The following is a 23,179-nucleotide window of genomic DNA, read 5'->3' as shown; positions in this document are numbered from 1 at the left end:
TCTGATGAAGGGATGACCCTTTAGAACTGAGATGAGGAAGAATCTCCAGCCAGGGCATGGTGAATCTGTGAAACTCATGGCTGTAGAGGCCAAGTCAGTGTGTGTATTTAAGAGGATCAAGAGTTGGAGGAGGTACATGAATGGGGATGAGAAACACATCAGCCATGACGGAAAGGTAGAGCAGACTTGATGGGTTGAATGGGCTAATTCTGCTGCTCTAGCCTTGTCTCTTCAAATGAAGTAAAATCCCTTTTCCAATTCGACACAAGCTTTCTGTATCCAGTTGGAAAATGTTTGAGGGTGGGACCTTTTGCAATAAAAAAGCAGAATCCTTCTGTAATGCAGCTTTTATTTTTAGTATGGCGGGGAGGTGTGTCATATTTGTGGTGAGGATTCTGGTGACTTTCCCCCTTTAAGAATCACTGCGTTGGGTGTTGTTTACCCTGCACACTCATCCGACCTTGAGCGAAGGTGGTCTCCCCGCCTCCTTCCGACTATGATTGGCCAGTGTGGGACGTTGGGCGGGGAGCATAGCACGATTAGTGGTTGGGGTTGACGCCAGTCAGTCGGTTCTTCGGGTCTCGATTGGATGGGGCGACTGTCGGTCAACAGGAGCGCACCAGGATGGAGCGGTTGAAGCTGTCAATCGGGCGACTTCGGCCGACAATTGTACAGAGAGGGTATCAATCAGCGGCAGCGGTCGGCGATTGGTCAGCGTGGTCAACGAGCGAGTTAGGTTGTCCACCGAAAAGGGGCGGGCTCAAGGTGAAGCCCACCCCCTCCCGTTTGCCCACCTTCCCGTGAATATGGCGGCGGTCGACGGGAGTCTGCGCTTGGCGCTGGCCGCCCTGTGGGCCCTGGCGTCCGGGCAGCCGGACGGGGGCGAGATCGAGGTGCGGGGGGTCCGGCTGGAGAGTGGCGGCAGCAGCAACAGCGGCACTAGTGGCGAAGGCGGAGGCCCGGTGCGGATGGCGGGTGGCGCTATCGAAGCCGGCGCTGGGGCCCGTTTCCAGCTGAGGGTGTTCGGCCGGCGCTTGATGGCCGAGAGCTGGCCCTGGTTGGCCTACAGCCCCGAGCCCGAGTGCGGCAGCGGCAGCCTGGAGACGGCCTGGCTGGGCCTGGGGGATAACCAGACGGACGGCTCGGTGCTGGTGAGCGTCCGGGCCGGCCTCCGGGGGGGCCGTTACTACCTGTGCGCCCTGGTGCACCGGGAGAGGGGCCTGTGGCAGCCCCCTGGAGGCTGGGAGACCCCCTTGGACATCCGGCTTCCGCCGTCCCCGCTCTCAGTGTGGGGCCAGGTGCTGGCGCTGGCCGTCCTGCTGCTTGCCTCGGCCCTTATCAACCTGCTGCGCCTCAGCGTGCTGTGGCTGGAGCCCCTGGAGCTGCACATCATCCGCCACTGCGGCACCGAGGCGGAGAAGCGGCGAGCCGAGTCGCTGGAGCCCCTGAGGCGGCGGGGCAACCTGGTGCTCTGCTCCCTGGTGCTGGGCAACGTGCTGGCCAGCTCGTGCCTGGCAGTGCTGCTCCACCATGCAGTGGGCACTGTCCTGCCAGCCGTGCTGGCCTGTGCCGGCCTGCTCTTCCTCCTGGGTGAGGTGGTGCCCTATGCCATCTGCTCGCGGTACGGCTTCACCGTGGCCTCCCGTGCCACCTGGCTGACCCACCTGCTCGTGGTACTGGCGTCGCCACTGGCCCTTCCCGTCGCCCTGCTACTGGACTGCGCCCTGCGCCAGGACGTCAGCACCTGCTATGTCCGTGAGAAGATCCTGGACATGTTGCGCTTCACCGACCCGTACAGCGAGTTCGTCAAGGAGGAGTTCAGCCGTGGTACGCTGAGGACCAAAGTGGTGGAGGACATCATGACCGGCCTGAAGGACTGTTTCATGCTCAGCGCTGAAGCTGTGCTGGACTTCAACACCATGTCTGAAATCATGCAGTGTGGCTACACCAGGATCCCAGTCTATGAGGGGGAGAGATCCAACATTGTGGACATTGTCTACGTGAAAGACTTGGCCATGGTCGACCCTGAGGACTGTACTCCTTTGAACACCATCATCAAATTCTACAACCACCCCCTGCATTTTGTGTTCAACGACACCAAGTTGGATGCTGTCCTGGAAGAGTTTAAGAAAGGTGATTGTTTATCACTGGTGGAATCTATTCCACCATACAAAAGGAAACATTAATTTGCACAATGCTTTCTGAAGGGCTTTTGAACAAGGTGTGCTCGTGGTGACCTGAACTTTTTTGATCTGCCTGGAGATCTTCACACACCATTTTTTTTTCTCCCACTGTAATCCAGGGGCCTTGCTAGAGAGGCACCACAGAATGTTTTATTGTATGTTTCAACTTTGTTTCTCTCCCAGGTTCTTTCTTCTCTGGTCCTATTTAACAATCTATGCAGGTGCTGTAGTTCAGTTGTTGGATCACCTACACAATTCTCGAACTGCAGTTAGGCAAGTTGACACGGTTGTGTTTAAAACAAAAACATAACAAAAACATCAGTTTTAGAAATAGAGCCTTAGAGTAGGACAGGGAGAGATATTGTGTTGAATATTCTGGATGGATTACTGAAGGAAGAAGAGGCCTTTTTTCACTCTTTTACGTGATGTGGGTATTTGCTGACCATCCCTGATTTCCCTTGAACTGAGTTGATTGCCTGACCAGTTCAGAGGGCAGTTCAGAGTCAACCACATTGCTGTGGATCAGAGTCATATAAGCCAGATCGGGTAAAAACCCATCTGCCATCTTTACGTGAATTGACAACAATTGTCAGAGTTGCAATCACTGAGACTAGCTTTATTTGCATTTAAATTCTGAGACAGACATGTTTCTAATATTTAAGGGAATCAAAAGACATGGGGAGAAGGCAGAAAAGTGGAGTTGAGGATTATTCGATCAGCCATGATCTCATCGAATAGCAGCAGATTTGATGGGCTGAACGGACTATTCTGCTTCTACACCTTATGAATCCAATTTAAGGGCAGGAGCTGCAATTATTCTTGTCCCAGGGAGAAGGAGAGTCGATTGATGTTTTTCCAAATTGTAAGTGATTTTTGACAAAACCGGGAGAAAATGTTTCCAGTAATTGGAGGGTCAGTAACCAGAGTGTGCAAAATTTCAGTTTCAAAAGAACCAAAGGCAGCACAAGAGTTTCTTTGGAATGCAGGACCTGAAAGGGTGATGTTGGCAGATTCAGTGGTAACTTTAAAATGTATATCAGGTGGCGCGTGGAGAAAGTCCTTTGAAAGACCACGGTGGGTCGAATGGCCTCCACCTGATAGGCTCAGTGATGCCTATTCTAGTGGTTGACCTGAAGCCACGAATCTCGATAACTCAAAAGGTTTGGTGGCAGTTGTTAACACTTTGCTGTTTGTCTGTCAGCACTCATTGACACAAATTGCCTTATCCTGCTTCGTCACAAGGGGGCTAGGTCCCAGCTAAGGACACAGTCAACTACTGATACCTATTCTACAAGATCCACTGTAGAGGTTCAGTAGGGCTGAAGTAGTTTTATAGTGATTATCTTGAGAGATGATTTATATTTAATAATGCCTATTCATGAGTAAGAGTTAGCAGGCAGCCTTCAGGTAATGAACTGTTGCTTGAATTAGGTGGGGAATTTGTAAAACATTTCTCAATCTAAAAACATTTATATCAATGTCAGATCTTGGTGTGGCTAATTATTGTTGATGGCTTCTACTTTAAGATGTAGAGGGGCCTCTCATTTGCTTTCTGGATCATTTCAATGTATCCTGTTTGAATTTGTGAGCAGAAGCACAATTATGGTCCCGCTTTCCATCGTGAAACCTACTGTTTTATTTGAGAATGCCCAGTTCATTTTTCCAGGATTTTATGTCCCCTTCTGCCTCTCCTGACCGATTAGCCAGGATCCCCAGACTCCTGTTAGGAGCTTGAGTATGGGTTGCTGATACATTAACTTCAAACTTTCTTTGTAGCAAATGCCTGAAATGCCAGCCAGATGCTGCATTCCACCTTTGGCTTAATGCACAAGCATCCTGTTACCAAAGCACCCCCCACCTCCCTGGCTCAGGACTTTACCCAGTAAGTTAAATCAAAAAGGGATAAAATGCCCAGCGGGGTACTGAACAACTTCAGCTGAAGGCTTAGCGCAAAAGAGGCTACCACTCAATCAGGGTGTGCAAAAAGCAACACAGAACTGTCACAGCACAGAAAGACACCATTCTGTTTGTGCAATTCACTGATTAACATTTTTTCCTCCTCCCCATAATCATGCACACGCTTTTTTCAAATTCAGTCTAATTTTAATTCCCTTTCAATATACTTCAACAGAACCCACCTCCACCCTGTTCTTGGGCCCTGCATTGTAGGCTGTAATCACCTGCTGTGTGAACACATGTTTCCTCATATCACTTTGCAACACTTTAAATATGTGTTGCTCCTTGCTGATCCTTACATAAGTGGGAACACCTTCTCCTGATCTGTCTGGACCTTTCAAGATTTTGAATCAAACCTACAGTTTCGAGAAACACTTCATAGCAAACTGGTTTGTGACACAGTGTCTGGATAAGGGTAATTTGAAAATTAACTTCTTGGACTTGGGATTGAGGATATAGTGAGATGTTATAATCTAGAATTGACTGCCTAAGAAGGTTGTGGAAGCAGATTTATTTGTTACTTTTGTAAAGGCAGACAGTTACTAGAAAAGCAACTTAAATTTTGCAAGTTTATTGATGGAACTCCAGATGAGTGAGATGAACAGAATCATTTTTTTCAAGAGCTTGCACAAGCATCATGGCCTGAATGCCCCATTTTGAGGCTGTAGAATTCAGTGTTTCCGTGCGATGGTCTAGGCATTTACAGTGGTGATGAAGATTGCCTACATACTTGTGAATTAAAAGGGCTAGGCCTTTTGACTCTTCAAGCCCGCTCCACCATTCAATAAAACAAGCTAAGAGAAGGTGGTGGTAATATCACCGAGTTAGTAATCCAGAGGCTGACAGAATTTGAATTCAGTGAATTAATTTGGTATATAAAACTGGTGTTGGTGAAGGTATAAAAACTTATTGTTGATAGTCGTAAAAACCCATCTGGATCACTAAATGCCCTTTAGGGAAGGACGTTTTCCACACTTACCCGGTCTGGCCAGTATGATTCCAGAATAGTGTTCCCTCCTAGCTGCCAGCTGTGCTTGTGTTCTAAGCACGGCGATCGGTGAAAAAGATTCCAAATGCAGCATTGACTTCCAATTCCAGAAGTCAATGCTGTGCGTGTGCCTTGGAGGCTTGAGCAGCCAGCAGGAAAATTAGTGGGAATGCCACTCCAGGTGCACAGCAATGTGGTTGACTTTATACAGCCCTCTGAAATAGCCAAGTAAACCACTTGGGTGAAGGACATCTGGGGATGGGCAACAAATGCTGGCCTTTCCACCAATACCCACATCCCATTGAAGAATAAAGAAACTAAGTGTAAAGACATTTGGCTGACGTGATTGTGGCCTCAACTTCACTTTCCTGCCTACTCCCCAATACCTTTGACTCCCCTGTCAGTTCTGAATCAGCTTTAAAATATTCAATGACCCTGCTTTTACTGCTGTCTGGGTTTTCCCCTCTGTCTGGAACGGGAGACCTCTAATTTGTAAACAACACTCCTTAGTTCTAGTCTCTCCCTCATCCTTTCCATATTTGCAGATTATCAGAGCGGGAGATAGACAGCAGCAAGGAAAGTAAACCTCTCTGAAAAAGACTTGAATCCAAGTTAATCTTGGTTGTTGTGTTTTATTATCTAACCCTGTTCAGTGGTTATAACAATGCAGTGTTCGTGTTTTTGTTTTGAGGCAAATCTCATATGGCAATGGTTCAGAAGGTGAACAACGAAGGCGATGGTGATCCCTTCTACGAGGTGCTCGGTTTAGTGACCCTTGGGGATGTCATCGAAGAAATAATCAAATCTGAGATCCTCGACGAATCAGATAATAGTAAGTTGAAACAATAGGAGTTTCGAAGTGATGGCTTTTGAAGTTGGGGATGATCTTACCAATCTCCTTCTCAATAGGATTATTCAGCATTTCATTACAGGGACTGACCATTCTGTTTAGCAACTTTGTGCCAATGTTTATGCTCTACACAAATGTCCTCCCTGTCATCTTCCTTTCACCCATTCAGCATATCCTTCTGTTTATTTCTCTGTCTTGTTGATCTACCTTCCCATTAAATGCATCTCTGCTGATGATCTCAAATTTCCACTGTGTTTGTGTGTTCCACAGTCCAACCATTTCTCTTGAATTCCCTATTGGATTTATAAGTGACCATCATTAATTTATGGCTGCCGGTTCTGGTATTTCCTGCTCTTGGAAATTTATGTGTATCTGTCCTATCAAAATTATCCATGATCTTGAACTTGGTCACCCCTTAGAGCAGAGAGCCCCCAGTCTGTCCACTTTTTCTTGATGTGTATGACCTCTCAGTTCTTGGACTATTAGCATACTTTTTTTCTTGCCCTTTGGTGCCGCTCAAGTTCTTTTTTACTAGCCCAAACACAACTTATGTGGTCTAACCAAGGTTACATACATGTTTAATATGACTTACATTACACCTAAAACTGCAACACTAATGCTGATTCACCACTGAGGACACCCTGTAAAGCAGAGGGTGGATCAATTTCCTTCTGCTACTTTCTTGTGCAAATTCATTCCAGGGAGATGGGTGCTACAAGCAAGACAGGCATTTATAGCTCTTGTTCCCCTTGAAAAAGTGAGGGTGTGCCGCTGCCTTGAAGCTTGTGTGGTTTCTTTTTAATGGTGCAGCAGTAGGCCATTTGGCCCACTATCTGTACTGGTTCTCTGAATAAGCATCTCTGTGTCATTCTCTGTCTTCTCCCTGTAATCCTGCACATTCTTCCTTTACAGATGGCAGTCACATTCCTTCTAGAAAACCCCAACTGAGCCTGCATTCTGCTGTTGTGTATTCCAATCTGACCGCTTGTGAAAAAGACTTTACTCCTATCACTTCTGTTAATTACCTCTGGGAGTCAGTTATCTCCGACTTCGAGGAAATTCACCAAAGATCCTCAGACAGCACCTTCCAAACCCATGACCATTTCCATCTAGAAGGACAAGGGCAGCAGATATATGGGAACACCACCACCTCCAAGTTCCTTTCCAAGTCACTCACCATCCTGACTTGAAAATATATTACCGTTCCTTCACTGTCGCTGGGTCAAAATTCTGGAATTCCCTCCCAAATAGCATTGTGGGTCAACCCACAGCAGGAGGAATGCAGCGGTTCAAGAAAGCAGCTCACCACCACCTTCTCAAGGGCAACTAGGGATGGGCAAGAAATGCTGGCCAGCCAGCGACGCCCACATCCCACGAAATGAATAATTTAAAAAAATCTCAGTTGGCTGGTTTGCGATAGAGAGCGATGCCAACAACGTGGGTTAATTCCCGCATTGGCTGAAGTTACCTGTGAAGGACTCCCCTTCGCAACCTCTCCCCTCACCTCAGTGACCCTCGGGTTAAATCACAACCAGTTGTGCGTCTCTAATGGTAGGATTGTGGCAACTTTACCTTTTAGTTACTGCGAGCAAATTTCTTAAAGGAGGAGTGAACCACGTGGGTTTTGAATGACAGTTGACAGTTACAACATCGGCACCAATTTCAGTGCAAGTCTATCCTTCCTAAAATATGGACTGGATCGACAATTCCAGATGTGGTCTCATCAAAGCCCTGTACATTTGTAGCCTGACTTTCTTGATTCCGTTCCATTTGCAATTAAGACTAAAGTGCCATTTGCCTTTGTAACTGCTCATTGTACCTGCTCAATAATGTTCTGCCTTTTGTGAAAGCGCCACCTAGCTTCAGGCTCCTCGATGGAGGGCACAGAAATCAGTTATACAGCATTGTGACTCTTGTGCATTAATATTGATTTCCTGCCCGTAAAGACACAAGAAATCAAAGCTGAGAAAAGGCCCCTTGTCTACAAAGACTGTCCCTCTTTAACAGCTCTACATTCCCAACTGTAGTGCTTCTCCAACGATACAGTGATCCGGCAGTCCTCCCTCTCTGATGCAGTGCTTCTTCAGTATTGCATCTCTCATGGTGCAGAACACACTCAGTGCCGATCATCCGACAGTCGCAGAGATTAATCTTCTGGCCTTTGCTGGAGGGTGCACGTGAGCTTCATGATGGATAGTGCTTTTTTTTAAGCTGGGATCTCACGTGAAGAATGATTGATGTTTCAAATGGGAATGACCTGTGCTGATTTGCTGAGATGGTAGCAGAGGATTGGGAGCAAATCACAAATGGCTCAAAGAATCTCAATCAGTTCCAGTTGTTTTTTCAATTTTCTGTTCCTTCTACAGCGCAGGTCAAAGTGAAGAAAAAGCCTGCTCCCATCAGCACTTCTATTGAGCGCAAGAAGGAAGAAGTCTCGTTTTTTAAGGTGCCTGATATCGATCTAAAGGGAAAGATTTCACCCCAGCTTTTACTAGCAACTCAGCGCTTCTTATCCAGAGGTAGGGAGACAGTTACTGCTGGGGAAAAGGCTGGGTTGTGAGAGGGGTGGTAAAGGGTAAGTGTCTTTGGTTCCTCTCCAAAATGTGCCTCATAATGTGAAATGTTTTTCTGAAGAGAGAGAACCGTGAGTTTTAAGGGCGAGTAAGCTACTAAGTTGACAGGCTCTTAGTTTTAGCCTGGCGAAAGTGGTTGGGGAGATCAATGCTGTGCTGAAATTTGTAGTACAGTCTAGTGTGTGTATGTATGCACGTGGGGAGGTGGGGGGAGCTGTAGGAAGGTGGGAACTGGGGCAGGGAATGAATTATGTACATACTACAGAAATTATATTTCTCGTATTACAGGCTTGCTTGATCTTGCTCCCACTTTAATGCAGTGCTGCTGAATAATAGCAACAATGTTCATTTGTTGTCATTCAGATTGTATGCCAATGTGATTTTCTATTTAAACACTAATGTGATTAATGAGCTATTTGCTGCTGTAGAAACAGCCGAGAGTCTGCCTTTAGTTGTTCATGTGGGATTATAAAACAGTGAGTTTGTTCTCTTCAAGCCATTCTTCCCCCACCCCGTCCCCAGTTGAAGAATCCTAGCTGCATTAACTATTAGCTGATCCGAAGTTTGTCACTCTGGTACCACAGCACAACTGAGCATGTTAGTTTTAAGGTTGCTGCTGTACTGCTATAACGACCGCAGGTTGTGTTTGCAGAAGTGGAGTTGTTCAGCCCCTCGCGGGTCTCTGAGAGCGTTCTTCTCCATCTGCTCAAGCATCCCAGTGTCAACCAGGAGGTGAAATTCAACGAAAATCACAAGATGGCCCCAGAACATTACCTGTACCAGCGGAATCAGCCAGTTGACTACTTCATTCTGGTGCTGCAGGTACGTGTTCATTCTGATGCTTCTCCTGGACATGAAATTTTGCTTGGGTATGTGCGTTTACCCCAGTCATCAAGGGAAATGAGACAAGTAGCTGAGACCAAAGGGTCTAGAGGGTTGCTATAGTAGAATAGAGGAGGAAAGCTGGGTGGAGGCCCAAGGAGGAGTGGATGGTGAAGTACTAGTAATATCACTGGTCGAGAGATCCAGAGGCCCAGGTGAATACTTTGGGATCACAGATTCAAATCCCACTTGTCAGGCATTTAAAGTCAGTGAATTGATAAAACCTGAAATAGAAAGCTGGTTTTGTCAGTAATGGTGATCATGCAACTGTGATAAATTATTGTTGAAATCCCATCTAATTCTCTAATGTCCTTTTATGGAAGGACATCAGCCATGTCTGGTCTCCATGTGACTTCAAACCACAGTCGCATGTTTGGCTCCTAACTACCATCTGAAATGGCCAAGCAAACCTGTCAGTTGAAGGATAATCGGGATGCCAGTGACCCGCACATCCCATGGAAAACGCAGTAGTGTCTAATGGCACACAAAACTGCACTGTCCATGCATGTTAATCCAGAAACGTCCATGTGCACAATTCCAGACATGCTATGTCATCACGTGCAGTCTCACTGACGTCATTCGCAAAGGCTTGTGCAGAGGAAGAATGATATTGAAATGGGGTTCAGCAGGGCAGTGAGGATGTGGGAGGAAGGAGGAAAGGAAAGGACATCCTGTTTAAACCTGAACCCCAATTTGCATGTGTGTCCATTTAACTGGTGCATAACACACAAAGTGCAGCCAAAAAAGAAGCGAAAGGGATTGGGGCATTGTCACTGGAAATGGATTGATTGTGCCGAATAATTCATTTCTGTGCCTTGTATCATAGCTAATTCTGTGCCGAGCATAACGTAGCGGCACTCAGAACTAGCAGAGAGGGCAGGGTGGGTGTAAGTAGAGTGGGTGATCAGTCGGAGGGATTGAGGACTAAGGAGATATGCAGCTTTGGAAGAACGTATTTTTGAGGAGCAAAGAGTCAACTGGTGTCAGGGACCAGTGACTGTGTTTGGGAGCATGAGAGAGAAAAAGCTTGGTGTTGGGCTGGCACAAAACTGTAAAGTTGACTTTAATAATGAAAATGTTGCTGTTCTTTAGGGGACCAGTAACACGTGGGCCAAAGGGCAACAGAGGTTCAGGGACTCTGCACTGAAAACTTAGGCTCTGATATTTACAATGCACGGCAACTCCTTTTGTGCAGAGTTTACCAAAAATGTAAAGTGGGATGTTCTATCTTTCTGTCTGCCCACTTTAATACCCAGTCATGCCGCCACTCTATGCAGAGGTGTTTGTGCAAAAAGCACAAGTGCAGTCCTTCAGTATTGTTGGGGCTGCCATCCTCCACATGAAGCATTCATTGCAGGTGGACTGGAGACACAATCCTGATAGGTCCTTGGTTGTCCTAGAAAGGACTAGAGGGACCAAATGGCCTAATCCTGCTCTTATTCCCTATATCCCATGGCACTATTTCAAAGAAGAACAAAGCTGTTCTCCCCACTGTCCTGGCTAATATTTATACCCTAAACAACATGACTTAGAAACAGGTGATCTGGTTCTTACTGCTGTTTGTGGGAATTTGCTGTGTGCAAACTGGCTGCAGCAGTTCTGACATGACAAAATATTACAAATTGTATTTCGTAGTCTGTAACATGCTATGGGATGCTGTACTGTTGATGAATTCTATGGCGAAGATACGTAGCTGAACATCAGTAACTCAGCATGGTTGTTGTGTGACACTGCTCGTGATAGTAATATTGCAGTCTTTTCACTTGTTAACACTGTGAAACCTTTTTCAATATTTCTGTCTTTTTTTTTAACTCTTCAGATGTGTCCCCTGGCCATATCTGCTTTGATGTGTTGTGCTGTGTTATAGAAAGTGTTGTTGCATTCTTGTTCCAATCAATAATAATGTGTTGTAAATCTGCTCTTGGAAACAGGGGCGAGTGGAGGTGGAGATAGGCAAAGAGGGTTTGAAGTTTGAAAATGGAGCCTTTACCTATTACGGTGTCTCTGCACTGACTGCCCCATCCTCTGGTAGGACTATATGCTTTGCATGTTTCTATTTGTTCTCTACGCTCCCATGTAAACTTTACTTTAGCATTTCACCGATGTGTATGCAAACAGCTTGGATGTGTTTAGGAACTGTTACCCACATTGTTTCTTTGCAGTGGTAGCAAGAGGATGGGGGTGGGTGAGAGTGGTTGTTGGGGGGATGAGTTTGGTGGTGAAAGGCACTGTGCTGTAGCTGACCTCTAAGTACTTGATACAGGCACCATAGAGAGAGTTTTGCTCTGTATCTAATAGCACATGTGCTGGGAGTGTTTGGGGACAGTTTAGAGGCAGCTTCACTTGCAGATGAAAAGTGTAGAGGGAGTTTTACCCTATATTTAACCCTGTGTTGTCCCTGTCCTGGGAGTGTTTGATATAGACAGCGTGAAGGCAGTTTTACTTTCAGTTTAAAAGAGTATAGGGCACTTTCCATTGTACCTGACTTTAGCAGTATTTGATGGGAACAGTGTCGAGGGTGCTTGAGTTTCAAATGAAAGGAGTTGAAGCAGCTTTACGGTGTATCTAAACCTTGTGCTGTCCCAGTCTTTGGGGGTGTTCGATGGGGACAGTGTGGACAGAGCTTTAATTTCAGCTTAAGAGTAGAGGATGCTTTGCTTGCCATTTAACCCTGTGCTGTCCCTGTTTGATGGAGACAGTGCAGAGAGAACTTTACTCTGTATCTTACCCCATGCTGTCCCTGGTCTGTGGATGTGTGATGGGGTCAGCTTTGAGGCTGCTTTACTTTCAGTTTAAAATAAATAGTAGGGGCTGTACTGTCACTTTAAAAGAATAGAGAGAGTTTAACTCTGTCCAACCCCTTGCTGTACCAATGTTCAGAAAGCTTTACTTTCAGTTTAAGAAAGTAGAGGAAGCTCTGCACGATCTAACCATGTGCTGTCCGTGTCCTGGGGATGTTTGGTGGAGACTTTGAAGAGGGAGCTTTACTTACGGTATAGAAGAGTAGAGGAAGATTTACTGTGTCTAACCCTGTGCTGTCCCTGTCCTGGGAGCTGTTAATGGGGACATCGTGGAGGGAAGCTTTACTATCAATTTAAAAGGGTGGAGGGAGCTTCACTTGTATCTATCTCTATGCTAGGGGCATTTGGTGGGGACAGTGTTGAGGGACCTTCACTTTCAGTTTAAAAGCGTAGAGGAAAGTTGACTCTGAATCCTTACCCTGTACTGTACCTGAAACAAAACCAGGAATTGCTGAAGAGACTCAGGTCTGGCAGCACCTGTGGAGAGAAAACAAGTATTAATGTTTCGGGTCCAGTGCTGCTGCTTCCTGTTCCGGGAGTATTTGATGGGGGTGGTATAGTGGAAGCATTACTCTGTGCTATACCTGTCCTGGGAGTGTTTGATTGAATGATGGTCTAAGCTGTATGATCTGGATCATTGTCTCCCGTACTTGTATGTTTAGAGCTCATGCTCTTGGCTAACTACAGTTGTATTTTACTCCTGCAGATCTGTTGCTTGTGGACATTTTATCTCTTATGAAATGCTGTCACTGATAACTAAACACACCAGGTGTGCGACATTTTTACACTGCACTTGACCAACATCAATTATAAATGCAGTGTTGTTGTTTAGAATGGAAGTAAAAAGATAATCTTGAATATTTGATTTTTAAAATGGAATTGAATTTCATCTGCATGCATGGCCCATCTGACTCCTGCACTCCAGTTCCATGACACTTAGTCTAAACTCACTGTGCATTGCCAAGAGTAAAGGGCTTGTACGCTTGCTGAATTTGTCACAGAACCTCTGTAACTACTGTGTGCTTCACAACTGTGGTGCTCATTTAACTCTCTTTTTCTCAGTTCATCAGTCACCAGCCTCTAATGTGAAGTGGAGTCGGCGAGACCCATTCTCCAAGGACTTCCTGGAATCTGGGGAGAGTGCAAACTTTTCCATGTACTGCCCTGATTATACTGTGAGAGCACTAAATGACCTTCAAGTTCTGAAGGTAAGGTTGCATCTAGAAAAGCTAAAGGAAGGGAAAAAAATATCAAGTGAAGCAAAAGCTGAAAATGTTGCAGTCATGTAGTGGAGTTGGGTGGAGAGATGGAAATGGCCTGTTGTCATCTAACTGCAAAGAGACAAGTCAGATTTCTGGTGCAACACCCCTACTGGAGCAGCTCTTTCTCATTTTACACAGATTCCAGTTGTACAATTCTAGATGATCTTAAACAGCCTGTTCAGATGTGTTATGGCACACAGGAATAGCTAGGTTTTGTACCAGGCCTTCTGGCTCAGAGGCAGGGTCATTACTGAGGAGCCCTTTGTTTTGGAATTCTGTATAAAGTCTGCATCTTTTTGGAAGGGAGTTTGCATTCTGAATATTAATTGAAGCAAATCACTAATTTTGCCTATCTATCTATTGTTCACCACTGTTAAGGAAGGGCAGTTGTAGACTCTGTTTTGTTTCCCCTCAGGTTACTCGGCTGCAGTATTTAAATGCGATTATGGCCTCGAGAATACACAATTCTTCACTGTCGCCAGATACATTTGAACTGAAAGTGATGCCCAGCAGTCAATCGAAGTTCCTCAAAGATCAAAACTCCTCCAGAAGTGAGTGTTTTTTTTTTGATGTGCTGGTCTTCGTTGTTTGGAGGCTGTTCAAAAGAGATTCACTAGGCTGGAATGAAGGGTTGACTTGTGAAGATTGGCTAAATAGGTTAGGCCTTTATTCATTAGAATTTAAAAGAGTGAGAGGTGAACCTGTTGAAACATAGGAGATTCTGAGGGGGCTTTACCAGGTGGGTGTTGAGAGAATATTTTCGTGAGTGGGGAAGCCTCAGACGCATGGGCATAGTTACAGAAAAAAGGAATAGCCATTTAAAATAGAGACATGAAAGAATTTCATCTCGGGAGGAAAAGGCAGAGAAGGGACCTAGGCTGAGAGCCGACACAGACACGACTGACCTAATGGCCGCCTCAAATGCTGTGACGTTGCTACAATTCTGGCGTGGGGGAGACAGTGGTGAAGCTAAACCAGCTTTTAGGAGTTGGGAATTATGAGGAAAGATTTTCAGTTCAGCAGGGAGATGTCACCCTACACGACTGTCTTTGTTTGACACAAGATGACGATGGAAATGGTAACTTAGGAGGACGTTGTCAACCACTGGAGGCTGTGCTGGAAGGAAGAGACATCACGATGGGGAATTGCATGTGTAAACACTAGAGGCATTTGTGAGGCCAATGGCACCTGAACTGGGACAATTTTGGCTCTTATTTGAGGAACAAATCCAAGTGTAAAATAACAATAACTTCTTGTTCGTAATCTCATCATCCATCCATCCTCTGTATCCGTTGCCCTTTGTAATTTAGCTAGTGAGAGAGGCAGGCTGAGCATCTGGCGAGTTCTGAAAATGAATGATGGCTATCTGTTAGAGCTGTTTGTTTTCTCTTGCTCTCCATCAAGAGAAAACCATGGTGTATCCCATAGGCCATTTGGATTTCAGAGAGAAAAACGAAAAGTGGAGCTATAGAGAGAAACGATCTGAGCTGGAGCCTGCTCACTGCTTTTACCCACCGTTATCCTCTGGGCAATGAGTCACTGTCGGACAAACTGCATGACGTCTCAGATCTCACATGGGTTATCTTTGACAAAAGGTTGACTTTTCTTTTGCTTTTCTTTTTCCCCTAATTATTGTTGTCAGGTACCAGCAGAGGTAAACCACAAAGCGAAGAAGACAGTCCAGAGAGGGATGATGGTGTCTAGCCTAAGAGAATGTGCGAGGGTATTTGACTTCTGTGTCCAAAGCCACACCACTTCAGTAAGCTGCGAATGTACTGTGCTAGTGCCTGGCTGGAGCTATGGCCATCCATTTGCTGGACAAACTGTAATTTGTTGCAAAGTGGGTTTGGGATGGGTTGGAGAAAGGACTCTCTTATTTTTGTAGACTTTGTGCACCATGAAAAGACGGTGGCGTATATAATGCTAAGACAACTAACCGTGACTAATTCCTCAGATAGAACTCTTTCTGTGATTTTTAGACTTGGAAGGATTGCAGTATAACAGACAAAAAGGTTTATCATCACTTTTCTCCCGTGGACGATGAGGTCTAAAGCAGTTACTTGAAGACTACGGAATGCAGATGTGTTCAAGCAATATTGAATGTGAATATACCACAGTTCTTTTGTCTTTAAATTGTTTTTAACCCCCACACTAAGAGGAATACTATTTATAGTAAAACCCTGGTTCATGAATTCTGTCTTGAGTTTCTGGTTGACAGCTTGCAAGTCTTTCAGCCCATGCAAAGTCTTCATTTAAGAAGGAAAGAAAGTCTTTCATTTCTGCAGGGATTTTTACTATCTCAGGATATGTGAAAGTGCTTTACACCTATCAAAGTGCTTTTGAAGCATAGTCACTGGTGTAATGCTGGAAAGCAGCAGACCGATGCTCACTCAGCAAGATCCTACGAGCCGTAATGTGCAAAGGACTGGATAATCTGCTTTGAAGTTGGTTGGGCAATAATTGTTGAGTTTTGGCTGCGAGTGGAAGGCGGGGTATATTCTCCCTTTTTTTGAAGTACTGCTGAGAGATCTTTGACATCCCACCTGAGAGAACAGGAGCCGCAGTAATTGTTTCATCCACAAGCTAGGATGTCCAATTTTGAAGCTCTGCCTGCAGTACTACAATGGCTTGTCAGCCTGGATCATTGTGTAGTTTGTGATATGTGGTTACCTGATCAAATTTTAATAATGTGGATTGAACTGCAAGTGGCCAACAGACGCTTATGGACTCCTCAACTCTGCTAATCTTAGGAACAATAGATATTATTGAGCTAAAGACGGAGAGCTCTATTCTGCAGTATATCCTTTGTAGTCAGGTGATGCTCTCTTCAGGGTTGCTCAGAGTGGATCCTTACACTAAGTACAAAGGGGGGACCAAGTACCATAAGAACCGATGCATTCAGGGAACCAGATGGGAAAATGTTTTAACAATCAGCTTTGAGACGCTAAGATTTCTGCACAATCCTTGCAGGAGAGGCTGTTTACCGTTGACCAGGCAGTATACATATGCCAACCAGTGCTTTCATATTGAATCACTTTCTGTCCAGAACCTAATGCCTCATTCAGCTGGTTTGAAATTCTTCATGCTTACCAATGAATTATTGAGAGACAAAGAAATAAGGAAAGGTCAAGAATGAGAGTGTCTTTGGGCCACGGGTTCATTCCATTCTGTAATCTGGAATTAGGCTGTTTCTTGTGTTCTTTTTGGATGGAGCTGAAAGATTAGCACACGTTATCCCTTAACAAGCACTCTTTGAAAATTACTAGTTGTGTTAAACCTTCTGTTGACTAGACTCCCTGCTCCAAGCCCTCTGAGTCTTTATTCATCTTATGTCTGACTGTGGGTTGGTGCAAGCCTTCAGAGTTGGTACTGTTCTCAGCATCGCTGGTATCTGGAAAGGGAAGGTGAATCAACTTGGAGGCTCCCCTAGGAAGGAAGAAGATTGCATTTAAATAGTCACCTCAAAGGCACTTCAAAAAGCTTCATGGGCTGTGAGGCACCTTTGAAGCGTAGTCGCTGTTCCATGTGCAGAAATATCTGGCAAAAACATGAAGTGACAATGAGCATACTTTTTTGAGGGATAAAACTTGACCTGGACATAAGAGAGAGAGCTCCCAGATCTTCAGAATTACACCGAAGATGTTTTGCATCAACTTGAGAATGGATGGGTGCCTCAGTTTGACGACAGCTGCAAAGGTGCAGTGCTTCTTTCCTGCTGTATTGAAGTATTGTTTGAAATCATCAGGCTGGAGTCTCTAGAGTGGAACATGAACTGACAAGCTATCTAAACTTGCATTCACCTATTCCATTATATAGAGAGCATGTGTGACACGATGCTGTTGGAGTGACTGTTTTCATCAAATGCTGAATCCTGAACTCTGTCGTTTGAAAGAAGATCCTGGAACTACTCGGCTCTACGTATTTGGACTTCAGGGTACCTGGTTTGCATTTCTGAATACTACAGCGTATTGATCCATCACTCGGAGAAGCCAACAAAAGCACACTGCCGTGTTCTGCAGTTAAAGTTGGGCTTGAATTGCTAAGTGTAAAGTGATATTTGTGCCACACAGTTGATAGTTACCACACCGTTGCCGTTGCTGAACACTCTCAAATATTGGCTTGTGGCTTACCATTGACCAGAAACTGAACTGGGCTCATGACTTAAGTACTGTGACTACAACAGGTCAGGCTTGGTATTCTGCAATGAGTACCTTGCTTCCTGACTCCCGAAAGCCTCTCCACCATCGACAAGGCACAAGTCAGGAGTGTGTTGGAATACTCCCCACTTGCTTCAGCAACACTCAAATCTTGACACCATCCAGGACAAAACAATTTGCTTCATTGGTACCACTTCCACGACCATTGGCTCCTTCCACCTCAGATGCTCAGTAGCAGCAGTGTGTATCACCTGCAGGATGCACTACAGAAATTCACCAAGTTCCCTAGACAACACCTTACAAACCCACGACCTCTACAATCTAGAATGACAAGGAAACAGATATGTGGGAGCATCACAATCTGTGAGTTTCTCCTCCAAGCAACTGGCCATCCTGAACTGGCACTGTATCATTGTTCCTTCAATGTCACTGGGTCAAATCCTGGACCTCTCTCCCTAACAGGACTGCAGTGGTTCAAGAAGGCTAGCTCATCACCACCTTCTCAAGGTCAGTTAAAGGTGGGCACGATATGCTGGCCCAGTTAGCGACACCCAAAAGGATGATAAAAAGTGATGGATGGTCTGGCAGAATTATAGCAGAAGGATTATGCTACAGTGGATGCAGCCAAGTGGTCAACATGTTTCCACCTAAGCGGGGTAAGGTGTGAATTTGAATTTGACAAACCTGGTGTGTCGGAGCAAGTGAAATGAACTCTGAAATTAGCCAAGTTATTAACTACCCAACTCAGAGCGTTTCCTATCTCCCCTGTCTCTTACTTGAAGGAGAAGAGCCCCTGTTGCATGAATTCAAATTCAGTCTTTTAAATTAGAAATGGCCTGAGTCTGGACCTAGAGTTCATTAATGCCTCAGGCTGGTCATGCATAGCATTAGTTTTGTAGACTTACTTTATCGTCTCATTTCCAGTGAGCTTTTGACAGCTGTTTCTCTGACTGCCATTACTGAATTGTTCTGAAAAAGGAAACCCTGCCGCAATAAGAGTTCCAGTTTAATTTGAGTGGTTTTGGTGGGCTGCTAGTTACAAAGAGGTAGATATAATGGAGAGGGAGGGAGAGAAGGTGGATTCAACATTTCTGCAGTAACGTGGGTCAGAGAGAGGGCTGGAACACTGCATTGATTCTTGACTTGTGTCCCTGCATCTCTTGCTGAGTCCTCCCAACAAGGGGAATAACAGTTATTGTCTAAAGTCATTGCTGACTTAAACCCTCAGACGATCAAACATGTGGATGTTTCTGGAGAAGTGGCACTTGGTGATCAGTTAAGACGGTCACTTGCTGCCTGATTTGCTTCTCTGAAGACTTGTGCCATCTTTGCATCATGCATGCAGTGTGCTACTTGTTTAGGGCAGGTGCGTAAACCATGATCAAACCTTGCATCTTTTTGATCGGATTTTCTGCAGAATGTTGAATGTACACCTATGGCACGCAAATTGCAAACATGCATAGCTGCTCCTTGTCTTTCATGGGTATTGGTGCAACCAAGACAGGTTCTGACACAAACTGAGAAGTCGCAGGTTCCATCTCTACTTCGTGTAGAGGTAGCTGGCTTTGGGCAGGCACATGGAGTGGCATTGCTATAATCAGCCTGACATCTCCAGAAAGGAAGTGAGAAATTCACCGGGCTTTTCATCTCCTGACTGCTTTGCAGTGAGTGCGAGGATGAAATCTTTGCAGCAAAGTCCCACAGTCAAACAGCGTCACTAAAGAATGGCTAACTAGATGAGGTGCAAGAAGCTGAGCCCAGCAACAGACAGGAGGGATGGAAACTGAGAAAAAACAAAAACACAGATCACACGTGACAGCTGATCGTGAGTGTCACAGCTGAAAACAGAACTAGAATGTGATGAGGCACTTCCATTTAGCTTTCTTGTCTCTCCTTTTCTCTCAATCTGATTCTGTTTCTCTTTGTTTGGTACCTCTGTCTTCTCTTTTAATGCAAGCAATATTGAAATATTGCAGGCAAAAGCACACTGTCCAAGATTACATACTTTTTGAATACAGCAGAAGTAATTTATAAAATTCTGTTTTACCAAAGAGTCTAGGAAGAAATGTAAGTGCCAATTATTCAGCCAAAATCAGATTAGTTCTTATTCAAAACGCTTGGTTGTTTTCCCAGTATATCTAGAAGCTTCTGAATCAGGAAGCAATCATCAGGTTTCAGATAAATGATTTTGAGGGTTACTTTGTGCACTTGTGTTTTATATACAAACAAATGTATTAAAATTGTGTAGCTTCTGGTACATATTTTTAATCACATTCCAGGTAAATATTTTTTAATCATTGCAATTAAAAGGTACCTCTCATTTGTATGTACATTTATAATGTAAAATTGCAGATATATATTTAAAAGAGAAATGGGTCTGTATTGTGTTGTATTGTACTGATGGAGCTGTTGCATTAGATTGCAGGTCAGTTTAATAAATAAATAAATAAAAACTCCTGAATGAGTGCTGTGTACACTGTAGAGGCACCAGCTTGCAGCCTGAATTCACCTCCCTTAAAAACTGCAAGATGATGGAGAGTTTGTCTTCTCTTGGACAGCCTGGTGTTTGAAGCCTAGTTCTTTTAAGCCTTTTATGTCCAACAGCTCTTTTTCTCTTGTGTTCTGTCGAAGGTTGCATTTAATGTACATGCGTGCATATTGTGTAATTTTTAACTGGTTTTTGCCTGTTTCTTACCTGCATGGGTGTCAGCACTGCAGCTCTTTATTCCCTCATCTGAGTACATAGATATGAATGTGTGGAATGGTTTATTTGGCCATGTTTGACAAATCATCTATTACGATTGTATTTATTGAATGTTTACCAATTTACTTCCCATTGGGAGGGGAACGGGGTAGAAGCAATAAATAATTGAAATGCAAGTTGATCTCCACCCATCTTACCCAAGGCGAACAGCAATGCATCTTACTGTCACCCCAGTTAAGGTAAGTTGGCACAGTTAAGACATAGATATTTGGGCCTTCATGTTTGCATGGTTTGACTACTAAGGGTGGGATATTTTTACCATATCTTTGTTGGATCTCTAGGGGTGGTGATGCTTGTATCTGCAGACTGCTCAGACTTTCTGCTCCTCAATCATTCTATGTTGTAGAAAGGGGCTACTCTCCAGCTCATCTTACACAAGTGTGCATTCTTAAACAGCTACCATGGGTGTTGCGCTCCTCCAAGGTAATAAATTACCTACCGCTTTCCAATCTACTCCTCCTTTCCCTCTTTCTCGATCTCTGCAGTGTGTTTTGCATTTGACATTGGAGTGTTCTAAGGCTGTAAAAAATGATTATGTATATGCAGGTTTATTTCTCATTTATTATAAATCTTCCTTCTGTGTTTAGCATATCAACAACAAATTATGACAGTATCAAATGCTCGTGCAGCTGAATTAGTTGCTGCTGTAATTGACTGAAATTGGAGTATAGATGTGCCCTAAAATCATGTGAGCAATGTTTGAAGTCCAGTATGGCAATCCGTTCTTGGGAGAGATGTGGTTAAAGCTTGGTTACCCTCCTCGAACTGTAATATCTTGAGTTCGGCATTGAAGGTTTACTCTTCCAAGTCTCTCCAGTTTTTTTTAAACTTCTTGAGTTTTTGAAATGGGTGCACATAGTAGGAGGAGACCAGGTAACTTGACAATACTGTTCTACCATGCTGTTGTATCTTCTCTGTAATCTGACTCCATAATCCTCAATGTCAGCATTTTGACTTGCTGCACGCATGTGCTTCGCAACTTTTCTCCCCCACACATTCCATTCCTCTCAATATTAAGCCCAACATTATGTCAGCATTTTGACTTACTGTTTGGACTTTGCACACAGTCCTGCAAACAAATTATTTAGTTGCTACTGCATCCTCATTCCTCCGTACTTCAATGAGTCAGATGTCAGTTTGGCAATGGGAGAGGAACCAGGATAGTGCAAGGTGCCCAATGGACTTGAGAGAGGCAAACTACATTAGTATTGAGAGTAATTTAAGATGAAAATAAAAAGGAAAGACTGAGGGTTTAGAGTCTGCCTGCATTAATTCACACAGCATGGTAAATAAGGTTGGTGATCTGCAGTTACAGGCATCACTTCACTATTCAGAATAAAATAAGCTGGGATGTGTTTGTCCTTTTTACAAGTATGTTCCCCTGAAGTCTGTTGCTACCCTGCTCATGACTTACTACATTGCCAAGCTGAATCATTCACAAACTTCAATACTTAATGCTGTACTGAAGGTCTATGTCCGTGCTTGCAAAGTGAAAAACAATGAACCTAATTATGACTCTTAGAGACCCTACCTTGCACTTAAGTCAGAAATGCATCTTTTTGTCACTACTCTTCTATCCTTTGGCCACTTTTATATGTCCAAATCTTCTCAATTCCTTTTTATACCATGTCAACTTCTGTTTTCTCAATCAACCAGTTGCATGGTACTTTATCATGTGACATTTTGGAAGTCCATATATATATATCTATCCCACTTGCTCCGTCAACCCTGGTACTTCATCTCAAGTTAGTCAGACATGATCGTCCTTCAACAAATTGTGCTTACTATTCTCAAAGTCAGAACTGATCTTGACCTCGATAATGGTCCCTAATCATTTTCACTGTCCTGCTGTCAATGGGTTTATCCCTTCTCCCCTCTTGCTTTTCAGCAGACGTGATGGCAGTCTTCCAATATATGACACTAATCACAAAGCCAAAGAGCATTCACCGATTGTAATCGTAGCCTCTGCATTTTCCCCCCCTTCCCTCCATAACCCAGGATTACCTCATCCTGACTGGGTGACCTGTTAACCTTAAGTAATTGTCAGACTATATTTTGAACATATCCAGTATTCCTCCCTTCTCTACCAGTAAGTTCGGGTAAGTTTTAGTTTTAAGTATCGATTTCCTTGACTTAGAACGAATGACCTTCAAGTCACGTTGGATGCCTTGTTTAAGTCGGGAACTGCTTGGTAATAACAGATATCTGTCAATCAGCTGAAAGCACTTGGTTCATTTGTTGTTTGCTGAAGTAGGAACCTAAACTAACTGGCGGTTCATCAGAAACTTTATAGAAGAGGCATGTTTTTCAAATCACACGGTCAGGAGACTAGCTTGATTGAGATATAGACTGAATAATAGACTGTTATTTGGTGCTTGGAGGAAAGAGATGCTTTGAACAAGGATGATTGCAATAACCATAGTGTTTCAAATATTATTTGGATTTAATAAGGTTTACTAATTTTTGTAGGTATTATTAAACTAAGACTAACTGAAATGAAGCTATTATAAGCAAACCAAAGGAAAAATCATGTAAATGAAGTGAAGTTAAGACTTGATAGGGCAGCTCAGTAGGCCAATTGGATGCTGCATAAAAAATGAGAAGTCATGGATGCTTTTGAAAACTCAGACGACCACATGGAACTCTGGACGTTAAAGTTCAAGCTGTGGTGGATCCACAAGGCCGAGAGCCATGTGGAAAGGAAGTTGATAGAAGTGGTCATTGTCAGAGTTTAGCAGCTTGGAGGCAGAAAGGGAATGGGTA

The 23,179-nt window shown here is 44.2% G+C and overlaps 1 protein-coding gene across 1 annotated transcript; it reads left to right on the top strand.

The window, feature by feature from the left end:
* Positions 1–747: 747 nt before the first annotated feature.
* Positions 748–20,106, top strand: LOC109933227 (metal transporter CNNM3). The gene is made up of 8 exons (XM_048618705.1): positions 748–2,133; positions 5,819–5,959; positions 8,344–8,496; positions 9,203–9,372; positions 11,364–11,460; positions 13,296–13,441; positions 13,911–14,046; positions 15,138–20,106. Exons 1-8 carry the CDS (start codon positions 807–809, stop codon positions 15,197–15,199), a joined length of 2,232 nt encoding a protein of 743 aa, XP_048474662.1. The 5' UTR covers positions 748–806; the 3' UTR covers positions 15,200–20,106.
* The last annotated feature ends 3,073 nt before the right edge of the window (positions 20,107–23,179 follow it).

Source organism: Rhincodon typus, chromosome 40 (genome assembly GCF_021869965.1).
Source record: "Rhincodon typus isolate 14 chromosome 40, sRhiTyp1.1, whole genome shotgun sequence".
Classification (NCBI taxonomy): domain Eukaryota; kingdom Metazoa; phylum Chordata; class Chondrichthyes; order Orectolobiformes; family Rhincodontidae; genus Rhincodon; species Rhincodon typus.
This window is presented reverse-complemented; position numbering and strand designations above follow the sequence as displayed.